The sequence below is a fragment of the Rana temporaria genome, chromosome 1 (genome assembly GCF_905171775.1).
Source record: "Rana temporaria chromosome 1, aRanTem1.1, whole genome shotgun sequence".
Lineage (NCBI taxonomy): Eukaryota > Metazoa > Chordata > Amphibia > Anura > Ranidae > Rana > Rana temporaria.
Genome location: NC_053489.1, coordinates 585,451,973 through 585,467,857, shown reverse-complemented (window position 1 = coordinate 585,467,857; position 15,885 = coordinate 585,451,973). Strand labels below are relative to the sequence as shown.

The 15,885-nt window shown below is 43.2% G+C and overlaps 1 protein-coding gene across 6 annotated transcripts in view; it reads right to left on the bottom strand.

Moving 5' to 3' along the window:
* The window catches only part of ATP8A1 (ATPase phospholipid transporting 8A1), a 308,603-nt gene that overhangs the window by 141,547 nt on the left and 151,171 nt on the right, over positions 1-15,885 (bottom strand). For 5 of the 6 annotated variants that reach the window (XM_040335011.1, XM_040335010.1, XM_040335013.1 and 2 more), the window contains 6 exons: positions 15,268-15,379; positions 13,279-13,444; positions 7,191-7,318; positions 6,989-7,066; positions 4,346-4,434; positions 2,667-2,711 (listed from right to left, as the gene is read on the bottom strand). In XM_040335011.1, the coding sequence (XP_040190945.1) occupies positions 2,667-2,711; positions 4,346-4,434; positions 6,989-7,066; positions 7,191-7,318; positions 13,279-13,444; positions 15,268-15,379 (618 nt within the window). The remainder of the gene's footprint in view (positions 1-2,666; positions 2,712-4,345; positions 4,435-6,988; positions 7,067-7,190; positions 7,319-13,278; positions 13,445-15,267; positions 15,380-15,885) is intronic. The other variant, XM_040335017.1, reaches the window with a different exon arrangement.

The following is a 15,885-nucleotide window of genomic DNA, read 5'->3' as shown; positions in this document are numbered from 1 at the left end:
TCGGTGTCTTGCCCGTCGTCCATCGTGTCCTGCCCGTCGTCCATTGGCGGCCTCGTCCGGTCCGGCGTCCTTCTGCGGCCATCGAGGTGTCGTCCCCGCTCGATCCCCGCGCTGTGTTTGAACCACTGCGCCGACATATACCGAGTGCAGTACACTCGGGTATGGTCGGGCAGGCTCGGCTCCTCTCGCGTAAAGGACGTGACCACGAGAGGAGCCGAGCCTGCCCGAGTACTGTGCTCGGTATATATGTCAGCGCAGTGGTTCAAACACAGCGCGGGAAGCGGGTACAGGGCAAAAAAGTGCGCGGTATACGCCGATAAATACGGTATTTACTATTATCAAAAAATCATTTCATTTACGGCAAGTGCCGGAAATGTAACACTCCCATTGTTTGTGCTCTCAACCAAACTATCAAACCATTCAATTGCTGGTGTCATAACTGATCACATGTGCAGCATCATGGCAGTTGTAGATTAAACAGAGGCAAAGATGGCATCTTTCTTGGCTGAAAATGATAGGGGGATTTATTTACAGTTTAACCACTTGCCGACCTGCCGCCATCATACTCCGGCAGGTCGGCTCGATCCCGCGGACCATCGTAGCAGTACAACGCTCCGTTTAAATAATATAGCAGGCTGTGCCAATGCTCGGGACCGGCGGTCGCGATGACCACACGTGTGTGTGTGTAAATACACACACACACACACACACACACACACACACACACACACACACACACACCCCGAGAGGAGAAAAGATGCAGATCGTGAGTTCCTACAAGCTGGAAACCACGATCTGTCATTTACTATAGTGAGTCCCATCCCCACTTCAGTTTGAACACACATTAGGGAACACAGTTAACCCCTTGATCGCCCCCTAGTGTTAACCCCTTCCCTGCCAGTGACATTTACACAGTAATCAGTGCATTTGTATAGCACTAATCGCTGTATAAATGGCAAATATGTCTAAAGTGTCCAATATGTCCGCCATGTCACAGTCCCGATAAAAATCGCAGATCACCGACATTACTAGTAAAAAAATAAAATAAAAATGGCATAAATCTATTCCCTATTTTGTAGACGCTATAACTTTTGCGCAAACCAATCAATATACGCTTTTTGCTAATTTTATTACCAAAAATATGTAGAAGAATACATATCGGCCTAAACTGGGGGAAAATGTGCTTTTAAAAAAAAATAAAAAATTGGGGGACATTAATTACAGCAAAAGGTACAACATTTTGTGTTATTTTTTTAAATTAACACCTTTTTTTTTTTTAAGTGATCAAATACCACCAAAAAAGTTCTATTTGTGTTTGTGGAAAAAAATAAATAAAAATGATGTCAATTTTGTTTGGGTACAACGCCGCATGACCGCACAATTGTCAAAGTGACGCAGTGCCCAATCGCAAAAAAAATGCTCTGGTCATCTTCTGGGGCTGAAGTGCTTAAATACTGGCCTCTGCATTTGATAATTACTTTTAGTAATAACTTAAGTTAAAAAGTGAAAGTGTACAGGAATATAGAGTTCGGGAGTACGCGACATACAGAGTGCAGAATTCAGGGGTGCTCTGTGTACAGAGTGCAGGATTGAGAAGTGCGCAATGTACAGAACGTAAAGTTTAGTAGTGTGCAGCACAGACTGTCCACATTTCACTTCCACCCCCTCCTCCTTGGCTCTAACCTCTGCACTGCTCTCCCCTGTTCCCCACCTCTTGACACAGCACCCTCAACAGCCCTCATGGCCACCCCCCCACCATCCCAAGCTCCCTTGTATCTTACCTACCAGGCCAGGCTTTTGTACCAGTGTACTGGTCTAGCAATGTATGTGGCTCTGTCTCGCCTTGCAGGGCAATCATTGGTCAGCATCTGTCCCCTTTGTGCCTCGTCATGAGTGTGGGCAGGGATCTGTGAGAACCGCGAGCTGCCAAGAGCACAGCTGTTCTTGTAAACACAGAAGGCTTCGGTGACAGTGGTGAGAGGTGAAAAAACCCTAAGTGCAAGAACCGCATTGCATTGCAAGCCAGATTTGGCCCGAGGGCCTTGTGTTGGACCTATGTAATATTAAGTATTGGTACAATTAAACCAGAAAAAAACACTTAATTGCAACACGTGTGCATAGCTTTTTAAGCTCAGCCTGTCCAGCCAGCTTTAGACCCCTTTCACACTGAGGAGTTTTTCAGGCGGTACATCGCTAAAAATAGCGCCGCTATACCGCCTGAAAAACTCCTGCACTGCATACTCAATGTGAAAGCACGAGGGCTTTCACACTGAGGCGATGCGCTGGCAGGAGAGAAAAAAAAATCTCCTGCCAGCAGCATCTTTGGAGCGGTGAGAGTAGCGGCGTGTTTACCGCTCCTTCCCATTTAAAACAATGGGAAACCGCGGCAATACCGCCCACAATGCGCCTCTGCAGAGGCGCATTGCGGGCGGTATTAACCCTTTATCGGCCGCTAGCGGGGGTTAATACCGCACTGCTAGCAGCCGAATCCCGCGGCAAATCCGAAACTATAGCGCCGCTATTTTTAGCGGCGCTATACCGCCAACACGGCTCCCGCCCCAGTGTGAAAGGGGCCTTAGGCTTACCATAAGAGTACGTATTACAAACTAGGCTCATCATGAACCGCATGCAATCCAGAAAGCATGCACATGGGAAGCTAATCTTACCAGCTATCTTCACAATATCTATTGTCTTCAGGGTCTGCACAGTGACTGCATGGAAAGGAAAAAGGAAATACACAAACTTCTAAAACAAAGGGGATGGCACAACAAAGATAATTGCAGACCCATTGGTCTTATTTAACAAAGCAGTGTTGCTTAAATGTAATCTGCATAGTAAGCTTGCCATAGACCATTAACTGCACAGTTCAGCAGGGACTGGCAAAACTTTGATCCATGAGTGGTTGTCCGTATTTGACCAAAGTTGTTCATTTGAAGCCAGTCAACAATCGCACAAGCTATAAAAAAAGTTCTGTCGATCAGCAGCTGTAGAGTTTTGCTGTCAGAATACAATGTCCCTGCAGGGGGTGGGATTGGGGAGCAGATTTGTTTCCTACATCCACCTTGCCTGTGTGGATGGAGGGATCTGTTCATTCTTGTATTCAACAAAAACCAACCCCCCAAAAAAATATCTATGTCCAGCTTTAAAACTATGCTTGCTCATAACAGAGATTCAACTTGATTTTTATGCTCATAAGTACCCCCTAACCACTAAAACCAACACGGTTTTAGGATATCATTTCAATACATTTTGAAAAATTCAAGATCAGGTCTGAAGCAGGATAAAAAAAAAATTCTGCCCCCATAATGCAATGGCACTACACTGTGCATCATTCTATAATGAGTAGTAGACAGGCATACATATAGTTTGCACATGGTAACATGCATGTTTGATTACAGTTGTAAAAGCAAGAAAGTAATTTCAGTGTTTTAGATAGACGTGTAAAAGGAAAAAAAACTGCAGTAATAACCAATTTTGTGAAAACCAAGGCCTCATGCACACAGGGCGTTAGAAAAACGAGCTGCAAAGCCACCTTTTTGCAATGGCGGTAATGTACGTTTAGCTGCACTAGATTATAGCAGCATTTCTCTGCCTCTATGCAAACTCAATGGGGTTCCCTATAAGAGCCCATTGATTTGAATAGAAGTCACACCATAATTCAAATCATGATTTTAAAAGGAGAATCCTCGCCAAATTGAAAAAAAAAAAAAAAAAAAAACAACTGGTGTGCCCCCCCCCCCCCCCCCAAGAGCATACCAGACCCTTAGGTCTGGTATGAGTTTTAAGGGTACCCCCTTCGCCAAAAAAAGGGGCGTGCCCTCAAAATCCATACCCGACCCTTTTCTGAGCAATAGGAAGAATAGAATGGCTGCACCCCACAGGAACGTTCCAATGATTTTATTCCAAAAAATAGCAAATAACAGCCAACAAAGACAGGCTTATCCGAACCCAGGAGGTGACGCCTGCATTTCACACTGACCTCAGTGCTTCAACGTTTGAAGACTATAGTTGTATAGTTGCCCTATACAATATATGACGCAATTACAAAACATTTTTTTCTTCACCCCGGATCTGCCGTAATTTATAAATACAGCTCTGAAAACACTGAGCTGATGAACAAAGGATGCTAGAATTTGGAACAATTACAGCGTTCAAAGAAATCATTTAAAAAAATAACCTGGAATGTCGAGAAAAGGGCTAGCATGAAAATTTATAAAAATATGAATCTTTATTAAAATATTTGTGTCACATGATATACATTATGGATGTGGTACAATTATAGAAGCTAAATCCTGTTTTTTTTTTTAAGAAATCAAAGAAAGATAATCCATACATATTTACTTACCCGTAGGCATTTCCTGCAATACTGCATTTCTTAAACTGCATAACATTGCATGTTAAAGTTCCAGTTTTGTCAGAAAAGATGTATTTTACCTAAATTAAAAAACAAAAACCAGTAATTAGAGCCCACTGCTAATGTAACAGACAGCACAGAAACCTGTTAGTAGTATATATGAACATAAAATAAAAAAATCTTTGTTCCTGCTTTACTACCAGTTAGCACTGATCTGGAAGTAGTATGCAGCCAATGAAGTCAAAAACTCTTAATTGGCATACCTGATTAAGCTTTAAAGTGGTTGTAAACCCTTCTAAAGCACTTTCACCTACAGGTAAGCCTAGATTAAGGCTTACCTGTAGGCGTTTGCAATATCTCCTAAACCTACACAGTTTAGGAGATATATGCAGAAAGGAATGCACTGTTGTCTATGGCGCATGCGCGCCATAGACAACGGCGCAGGCGCACTTACCGTGCAGGGCTTGTGAACTGTAGATGCCGGAATTCAGCGCATGCGCAGAGATCTGCCGGTCCCACACGAATGCGTGGGAGTGACGTCATCGCCGCTCCGGCCAATTACAGCGCCAGAGCGGCGATAACAGAAAGAAAGCTCCAAGGGGACATGGCGGCGGCCGTGGACAGGACCGAGGAGGAATTTGGGGTCTTCGTCTCAGGTAAGTGACACATAGTGAGCTAGTATGCTGTGCATACTGGGCCAGCTCCTCGTACATCCGCGTATCTTTGCGCGGGCGTAACGTATCCGATTTACGTTACGCCTCTGCAACTTAAGACGGGCAAGTGCTGTATTCTAAAAGCACTTGCTCCGTAAGTTGCGGTGGCGTAGCGTAAATCGGCCGGCGTAAGCCCGCCTAATTCAAATGTGGGACAGGGGGGGCGTGTTTTATATTAATGTTCTGTGACCCGACGTGATTGAGGTTTTTCACGAACGGCGCATGCGCCGTCCGTGGAAATCTCCCAGTGTGCATTGCTCCTAATACGCTGCAAGGACGTATTGGTTTTGACGTGGACGTAAATTACGTCCAGCCCCATTCAGGGACGAGTTACGCAAACGACGTAAAAAAAAAAAAAAAATTGGACGCGGGAACGACAGCCATACTTAACATTGGTACGCCGCACTTACGCCACCATATAGCAGGGGTAACTTTACGCCGGGAAAAGCCTAACGTAAACAGCGTATCTGTACTGCGTCGGCCGGGCGTACGTTCGTGAATTCGCGTATCTAGCTGATTTACATATTTCTAAGCGTAAATCAGCGTACACGCCCCTAGAGGCCAGCGTAAATATGCAGTTACGATCCGACGGCGTAAGAGACTTACGCCAGTCAGATCTAATGGAAATCTATGCGTAACTGATTCTATGAATCAGGCACATAGATACGACCGGCCGGACTCAGAGATACGACGGCGTATCTGGAGATACGCCGACGTATCTCCTCTGAGAATCTGGCCCACTAGCTCCTTATGCCTTTCTCTTGCAGGGGCTTTTGTAAAATAAAAAAAAATAAAAATTGTGAGGGTTTAACTCAGCTATTACGCCTAAAGGGCAGGGAGTTTGGCTTGATGATGTGACCACTGTGAAAGCCAAACACAGTGGTCACATGATCAGGCAGAACTCCCTGCCCCTCAGGTACACTAGCACAGTTAAAGCTTAATTGGGAGCAAGTCCTAGCAGTGCCCAATCCATGGTAGAGACACAGAGCCGTTTTAACAGCTTGGTCACTGTGCTGGAAACCCTCAGTGTGCATGTTTTTAGTACATCAACCTCTACTGCTCATGGATGCATACGTGCCGTTTGTGGGCATTAAAGCCCACCCCTCTTTGCTGCTTCACATATGCGTTACATGGGTGGCAAGAGGTTAATACAACAAAGACGCCCATATGCATGTGCCCAATTTGCTTATATTGACAAAAAGTTAAAGATGTATTTTGTTAGCAAGTCATCTATGCATGGAGTACTCCCAATTGTAATTCCCGATTGTTATCCAAGTGCACACCGTTTAGGCAGAATGAAAAAGTCTTGTTTAAAAAGTGGTTCCTAAGGCAGGTGGTCTTTTATCTTAATGCATTAGGATAAATAAAAAAAACATGTATGCAGCAGCCCCCCCCCTCAGCTCCAACACTTAGCTGAGCCCCATCTCAATCCAGTGATGTTGTAGGAAAGCCACCAAGTCCTCATTGGCTGAGACTGCAGCAGGTGCCATTGGTTCCCACTGTGGTCAAAGGAGAGAGAGGGGGCGGGGCCAAGCCATGGCTGAATGGATGCACAGAGCAGCGGCTTTGCTCAGGTGCCCCCATAGCAAGCTGCTTGCTGTGTGGGCACTCAGTGGGAGGGAGAGGCCAGGAGCGCCGGCAAGGGACCTGAGAAGAGGAGGATCTGGGCTGCTCTGTGCAAAACCACTGTACAGAGCAGGTACAGCAAGTATGACTTTTTTAAACAAAAAAAAATAAAAAAAAGACTTTAATGAATGCATTTGTCTTCTTATCAACCTACAACTAAGGGAGTACCGATCATCTAGATTGTTCAGATTTTCCATACCCAGGCAACGGGTGTGATCCTTGTTTGTATAGGCAAAGCATAAATTGGAACTTTGCAAAAGAAAAAAAAAAAAACTTTGCAGTTGCTTAAACTTACCTGCCCCAGTTCCTCGTTGAGGTTAGATGTCCTGGCCATGGCAGAGGTGTCTGTTGGTTCATAGTGCATGTCTACATCCTGATCACAAAAATAACAATGAAACGTTATATAATGTACTTGTATATAAAATACACACACACACACACAATACAACACAACAATGCAAATTGATAGTTTATTAGTTTACGGTTTAAACACCTACCCAGTTTATGAAGTACGCTTGTATGAATTTCACCACTTCCAAAGTTACCAGCAAACTGATGGGTATGAGATTGTTGAAGAGAATGATAAATGTTAAAAAATTCAGTCCAAAGTTGTTAGCTCCACCATCTGTTCAGTGATCACAGATAAAAGAATATGTTACAATTGCTTCCAGACAAGTGCCTTGCTTTTCATACAAAACAATCTGCCACACAGCCCACAGCATATCTCTACAGCAGACTAATGCTCTTAACGCTTATGCTGCCTTTTCCAAATGTGATTATACGCCAACACAGTATAATCTCTAACTGTTTAAATATTACCAAGAATAAGATCTGATGATGTACTGACCAACTTCCCCCTGTACTAACCTGACAAATGGTAACATCTGAACATTTTTGGGAGAATATCTACCACTTTTCAACAGGGAGCCCTTTTAAATTCATGATTTTAATATCCCTGTGACCAGGCTGTTACTGAACCAATGGCCTATTGGTATGGTTTATACCAGCGGTCCCATGCTGGTGGCCCTCCAGATGTTGTAGAACTACAAGTCCTATGAGGCATTGCACAGCTGACAGTTGCAAGCATGATTCACACAAGCAAAGGCATGATGGGACTTGTAGTTCCGCAACAGCTGGAGGGCTGCCAGTTTGAGACCCCTGGTTTATACCAGGCAGTGCTTAGCCAATCATTGCCTTCCATGAGACCAGCCCCGTTGCTACAGGACAGGCAAAACAAACAATTGCTTGGGGCCCCGAGCTGGCCTGGGGCCCCCCAACTTCCCCTTCCCAGGCTGTAGCGTGGCCGAGCTCCTCTAGCTCCTCTCCGAGTCCTGTCAGTCCGGCAGGGTACCACGCGTGGTACAGGAGATTCAGTTTCCTGTTCCCGGCCGGACTGACAGGAAGTGCACACTGAGTGCTCACTACCTTTCAGTCTGGCCGGGAACACAGGAAACTGAATCTCCTGTACCGCGCGGTACCCGGCCCGGCCACTATCTGTTAGGGGACTGGGGACCCATAATGATAGAACACCGGACTGACAGGAGGAAGAGGAGCTCGGCCACGCTACAGCCGCAGCCTACAGGGAAGAAGGGGAGGTGAGAATAGAAAAACATAGGGACTAGGGAGGAGGGGAGGAGTAAGAACATGGGTGTAAAAAATGTGTGTAGCGCTAACGTAGGCTTTGGGTGCAGGGGAAGGGGGGTGCTTGGGGGCCCCCATTTTGCTTGGGGCCCCCAAATTCCTTCAAACGGCCCTGCATGGGACAATTCTATTCTTAGGCTAAGGCAAGGTGTGTATAACCAGATCTGATGTAATTATTCCATGAGAAAATAAATTGTCCCTTTTAACTTTTAACACATATGGTGACAATGATCGACTGGCCCTTATGGGTCAAGATCACTGTGCAGAAGCATTTCATAGCATGTTGTGAAAAAACAGGCAAATAATTTTCAAATACGAATCTTTGCACCTTTTGTACCTGCCAGGGGATTTGCCATTCTGTTAATCTAATCTTGTGATGTTCACAGATCTGTCACAATGTACAGCCAGACAGGTGACAGTCAGGCTGGATTGCCAACCATCTGTTATTTTGCAGACATCGGTAAAAACAAATCTAAAAAAAACTTAGTCCGTGAATGTCTCCTAATCTGAACACAACACCAACTCCTCAAATATATTTAACAAAAAGGCATACAGCTCATAACATGTTTCAGTCATGGCTACAAAATACCAATTCATATACCCTCAAACCTTCACAGAGGAAGGCAGCGTTATTCAATTTACATTCCACACTTAAAGCGGGAGTTCACCCGAAAAAAAAAATTTAACATTAGATTTAGGCTAATTAAGGGGAGCAGAAACGGGTATTTTTTTTAAAATCAATGCCGTACTTACCGTTTTCGAGATAGATGTTCTCCCGCCGCTTCTGGGTATGATCTTCGGGACTGGGCGTTCCTATTTGATTGACAGCCTTCCGGCGGTCGCATACAGCGCGTCATCAGTTGCCGAAAGAAGCCAAACGTCGGTGCGGCTCTATACGGCGCCTGCGCACCGACATTCGGCTACTTTCGGAAACTCGTGACGTGCTGTATGGGACGGTCGGAAGGCTGTCAATCAAATAGGAACGCCCAGTCCCGCAGACCATACCCGGAAGCGGCGGGAGAACATCGATCTCTAAAACGGTAAGTACGGCATTGATTTTAAAAAAAATTGCCGTTTTTGCTCCCCTTAAATAGCCTCAATCTAAGGTTAAAAATTTATTTTTTGGGTGAACCTCCACTTTAATTTAAAAACAAAACCACCATCATAATAAAATCTGTATATCTCGCAACAATTTAGCAATACTCAAGAGAAAGAAATACCCTGAAAATGCAGAGATGATATAAATATAATTTAATATAAATGTTTACGCCCGACGTTGATTCAAGTCCAGGAGGATCCTGGAATCCAATCTTTGAGTCCAGCAGATGCATTAGGGTGTGCGCCCCAAAACTCATACACATTTGCATGTGTGAGCATGTGTTTATATACCGATGGTGTCAGCAGAGCAATGGACGGTGCTCTTCATTCCCAAAAGAAATGTTGTTATCTGCCCTGGTGATCACACTACCCAAACCCAGTAAAGAACCTACTCCCCCCCCCCCCCCCCCCAAATTTTCACCCCATCTCTTTGCTGAACCTCGATCTTAAAATATATGCCAAGCTACTAGCAAATAGGCTTATTGATTTCCTCCCCACCTGCATACACAACGATCAAACGGGATTCACCATGCAAACTCGACCGGAATGCCTTCTGTCCTTGGATACAGAGAAGGCGTTCGATAGAGTGAATTGGACCTACCCAATCAATGGTACTACAAAAGTTTGGTTTTGGAGGACATATACTCAAAGCCATACTGGCTTTATACACCATCCCCTCGGCACAGGTATTCATATCCAATCTTTTAATCGACTCCATTTCATATAACTAATGGCACAAGACAAGGATATCCCTTATCCCCCCTAATTTTTAACTTGATCTAGGAACCTTTAGCTGAACACATTAGAACCAACTCTAAAATTTCAGGTGTGACTATAGGAAATCACGTCCACAAAATCAGTCTCTTTGCAGACAATGTAATACTAATGCCAACAAACCCCTCGTCTTCCCTCCATGAAGTCCAAAATCTGTTAACCTGGTTTGGAGAAGTCTCCTATTATAAGGCCCCTTTCACATTGAGGAGTTTTTCAGGCGGTACAGCGCTAAAAATAGCGCTGCTATCCCGCCTGAAAAACTCCTGCACTGCAGACTCAATGTGAAAGCCCGAGGGCTTTCACACTGAGGCGATGCGCTGGCGGGAGACAAAAAAATCTCCTGTCAGCGGCATCTTTGGAGCGGTGAGAGGAGCGGCATGTATACCGCTCCTTCCCATTGAAAACAATGGGAACCACGGCAATACCGCCTGCAACGCGCCTCTATAGAGGCGCATTGCGGGCGGTATTAACCCTTTATCGGCCGCTAGCGGGGGTTAATACCGCACCGCTAGCGGCTGATTCCCGCGGCAATCCCGGCGGTATAGCGCCGCTATTTTTAGCGGCGATATACCGCCACCGCGGCTACAGGTCCAATGTGAAAGGGGCATAAGGCAAATGCTACAAAATCCTATATTCTTGACCTAGGAATTGATGCAGTAACGCACAATCTACTACAACAATTTCCATACACCTGGCAGACTCCAGCATACCATATTTAGGTATCTACCTTACAAAGGTCCAAAAAAAAACAAAAAACCCTACAATCAAAACTACAAAACGACCTCCACAAAATGGGAAAACACAAATTTTCTTGGTGGGGCAGGCTAGCTGCGTTCAAAATGATTCAGCTCCCACAAATCCTCTATCTTTTCAGAAATCTCCCCACCCCTATCCCTACCAGCTTCTTTAAATCTCTCCAGAGCTTACTATCGAGATTCGTCTGGAAAGGGAAAATATCCAGATGCTCTCACTCCAAATCAGGTTTCTACCAGTATCTACAAATTAGACACTGTTTGCACCACCTACCCGACACTATGCAATATCTGCACACATCAGCGTGGTCCTGACATCTATTTCACCACAGACTAAGGGCATTACTCTATTTTACAATATGTTTCAGCAAAAACGCACCTTTACTAAAATCTTCTTCCCACTTACAATGGGAAACGCACTTACAGCAATCCTTTACACCAGTGGTCATCAACCCTGTCCTCAGGGCCCACCAAAAGGCCAGGTTTTATGTATTATCTTGGGCAGGTGCAGACTAGAATACTGCAATTACTGAGCAGCAAATGATATCACCTGTGATGTATTTCAGTTATCTTGCAAACCTGGCCTGTTAGTGGGCCCTGAGTACAGGGTTGATGACCACTGCTTTACACCACACCAGTGGAAAATAGCATATAAAAATAAACGTCCAATTGCTCCACACTGTGGGAACTAATCGGTTAAAATAACCCTTTGTTGGTATTATACGCCCGCCACAATGTCCAGATTCAATCCACAAATTTCTGACAAATGTTGGAGACATTGCGGCTCCAGAGGAGATTTGCTACACACACTATGGAACTGCCCTAAACTTTTTTTCATACTGGACGAAGGTATTCAATATAATTTCCGACATGAGTCCTACTAAACCCAGCTTTGAGACGCCTCTCCCTGGGAGTTGAACAATTGCCTGTAAACATTCAACGCACCATCACTCATTTACTACTGGCAGCTAGATTAACTATTACAAGGAAGTGGAAAGACTTGCATCCCCCTACAATTGTTGATGCGATAGACCTAACCAACCTCCACTGTACTTACAAGATGTTGGCGTCCTCATTGGGACGGCTACACATTTCATTGGACCACTGGTCACCCTGGATCTCCTGGTTTGCAAGCACTGAAATGGCCCCCGACCCTTGAATATGTATTACCTTCTACTTCCTTATGATGATATAACTGGGCCCTATCTCGGACACAGTTTGAAACCTTGGAGTGTCTGAGTGCCGTTCGGCTCTCTGATCCACTTTCATCAGCAGAGCCTAAATTATTTTGACCCATGCTATAGCATATCAACTCTAATGTGTATAGTCACTACTTTACAGTGCTACTGGTAATGTTTAATCTATGTTTTATAACTCAAACCGATAAACACACTGTTACGTATTTCAATTTTCATCATTCTTTCTAGTTTCCCTTTGAAAACAAATTGTAAAATCAATAAAAACTATTGAATAAAAACAGGTTAGATGGATTTCAAAATACTGTATTTTCCTATACAAGCTTAGTTTACTGTTAAAAATAAGTGTGAAATGCAAGACTCTGTGGGTGTAAAAAGATGTCCGCTTGCCACCTTCTGACTTGTAGGCTTACTGAGGCCTAAAGCGGGGTGTACCAAGATGGCCGTGACGCACCGTCACTTCTGTTAAATCTGATGGGTTAGCCTAAACTGACAAAAAACACTAGCACGCCAAGAGGCGAGGGAGAGAACCAAGGCTTTGGACGACTGGACCGTGGAACAGGAGAGTGTGCGTTTATTAAAAGTCAGCAGCTACATTTTTATTTTATTTTTTCCCCAACTATATGTGGAACTATATAACAAACCCATTTTATGTGCACCAAATGCTTCTGCAAACTAAGATGCTACCATGATAACATCATCATTGCACTATATAGAGGCTGTCTAGAAAGCAGAGCTGTGGGAGAGAACCAAAGGGCTAACCCACAGGAGGGGGCGGATACAAGTCCACTCACCCTGCATACAGAGAAAGAGCAGCCGTGACTGTTTATTACAGGAGGCTCCTGCACAAAGTAAAGGAATTACTGCACAGATCTGGAATACACACACAAAGCACACAGATTCAAGAATACATATCGCGCCTGTATTTAGACAATATTTGCTTTAAATAGGTTATTCAGGGTTGTCCAAATGTGGATTTTGGAAGCTGGCTAGAATTGCGTTTACCCAATTTTTGTCTATTGGTTAGAGATATTCAACTAACGAAGGGAAGGCAAAGGACCCATGATACTAAACAAGAAGGCACAAAAATTATAAAATGTGAACAAAATAAATATTTTTCTTACAATTCAAGTTAAGATACCAGTCCTTCTGGTCATGCTGAGAATTCCAGATAGAGGAACCAATTGAACAGATTAAAGAGATAGTAAGGAGAGTGCAAAAGAGAAGCAAGATCTGTATGTTGGTGATTCTTTCCACGTTGGACAATTTCAGAGGAGGTCTTGTTGAATTCTAAACAAAAAGGTGAGAGATGATAATTTGTACAAGCTAGTTAGCACAATCTCATTTTTATGTGGATAAAAAACAGTGATGGCTTATAGATCTAGATCAGAACATAAATGTCTCCATTTGGAATTTTACAAATCAATCTCATATATATATATATATATATATATATATATATATATATATATATATATATATATATATATATATATATATACATATATACATACATACATATATACATATATACACACACACACACACACACACACACACACACACACACACACACACATATATATATATATATATATATATATATATATATATATATATATATATATATATACACACATACATATATACATACACGAGAGTCAGGACACCCAGTAACACACAGCTCCTTTATCTGCAGCATAGAGAGCGTCCTGACTCTCCTGCTCACCCCCTCAAGGGAGGGGGCGAGCACAACACTCCACACCAGGGAGAAAGCCTTGCATTACTGTGTGGAGTTACAGGCAGAAGAACAGGAAGTGAGGATTTCTCAGAAGAAATAAGGACATTTAAAAACAAAATCGAAAGAATGAAGTAAGTGAAGGAGGACTGCACTAGGGTAAACAAAGCTATTTAGGGAAAAAAATGTTTTACCTTAACAGCCCCTTTAATCCTTGAAATAAATTATTAGAACGGCCGAGCGCAGTGTATGGAATGTTTTGTTCTTTGTATTTAAGAAGTATTATTTTGCAGCTTGTGTTATCTGTATTTGTTAGCTGGGAATGCTTAAAGGCTATGTTCTGTACTTCTACAAATCATCTTCAAAAAAATACATTTAAAAAAAAAAAAAAAAAAAAAAATCTGACACAATGGTATTAATGCAATTGAAAGACTGCATTAGTGAGAATTTTTTTTTCATTGACTTTTTTTCCCCCCCATATAAATTTTATTAAGAACAAAAAAACACACAATTTTTATACAAACAGAAGGCGATCGAATATCGTGAACATATACAGAATTGGTGTAACCTTACTCTCAGGAACATAGCGAAACAGAAAAAATAATCAACAATCCCCACAGTCATTAGGGGTCTGTAACTACATATAAACAGGGCAGTCACTCTAATCCCAGCCTATCATTGTATAGGTAGCGCTTAGTTTAAATATATATATATATATATATATATATATATATATATATATATATATATATATATATATATATATTTGTCTATACCTGGGTAGGTAGGGAAGGGTTGAGTCTTTAAAGTGGGGTGAGGTTGTGTGTGTGTTTGTGCGTGGGGGGGGGGGGGCAGTCACGGCCGTTTAGTATGGTATATAGAGAGTAGGGGTAACAGTCAATCACCTGGGCTGAACTTTTCTAAATTCAGATTTTAAAGTAAAAATCTAGGCAACATTTTTGCAATAATTTGAGTAAGGGAGGGTCACAAACCTTGTCAGTTTATTTTTTGCCATTTGTGTCCCATTCACTTCATGTCCCATAGCCAAGACACAAAGTGGGAGGAAACCACTGCAAGTTAAGGGAATCCCTTGGGGCCCCCCAGGTCACCAGAACTAGTGTGTCCATGAAAAGATTTCCCTACTGTTACTTTTCTGGGGACAAGCCAAAATGTGTTATTTTTCTTTACTCTCACATGAAATGGTAAACAAAAGAAATAGAGGGTAAATCTCCCTGGCGGGGGCACAGACAGCAATAAAAACGAATAGGTGTTCTAACCCCTCTCTACTCCATCCAAAACTAAAGAAAACTTTTTGCCTTTAAGCTGTACTTTAAGCAACAACAGAGTTTGCGACAATGATGAAGGTAAAGATTACCTGCATTAGTTTTGTGTCATGGCCTGTGTAAACAACTATTCCATGGACCCACTGCGTGTTCCTCAGCTGGGCTCCTCTCAGAAGGATCTGGTCTGGGCCTAGCGGGATAGTCCTAGAAGAGACAGACACAAGTCCAATTTTTTATAATACAATATCAAATGCAGATAAAATACAAGGAGTTCAATTCACTATACATCATCTATTGCTTTAATATCAGAGGTAAAATAGCATAATTTTCCAGCTGACAGAACATGAAAAAAAAAGTCCCATGTGGATGTAAATTTTGGGGTTTACATCCACTTTGAAGTCAGCAAGCTCCTGGCACCAGTTTTGTTACTCCTTGGGAGCAGCACTGGTAGCTTCGGGATGGGTTAACTCCCAACAGATCTTGAAAAGTTTGGCCGTGCTGTTGGCTGCCTTCCTGATTCGCTCCCGGAAGTAGGTCTTTTTAGCCTCTCTAATAGCAGTTTTATAAAGATAGGAGGACCACCAGATGCAGCTTTTGGCAGCTTCCAGAAGCAACTTCCACCAGCGTCTCTCCCTGGACTGAACCCGCTTTTTGAGGAGCCTAAGCTCCTCGGTAAACCATTGCGGGCTCTTGCCCAGGGGACGGGGATT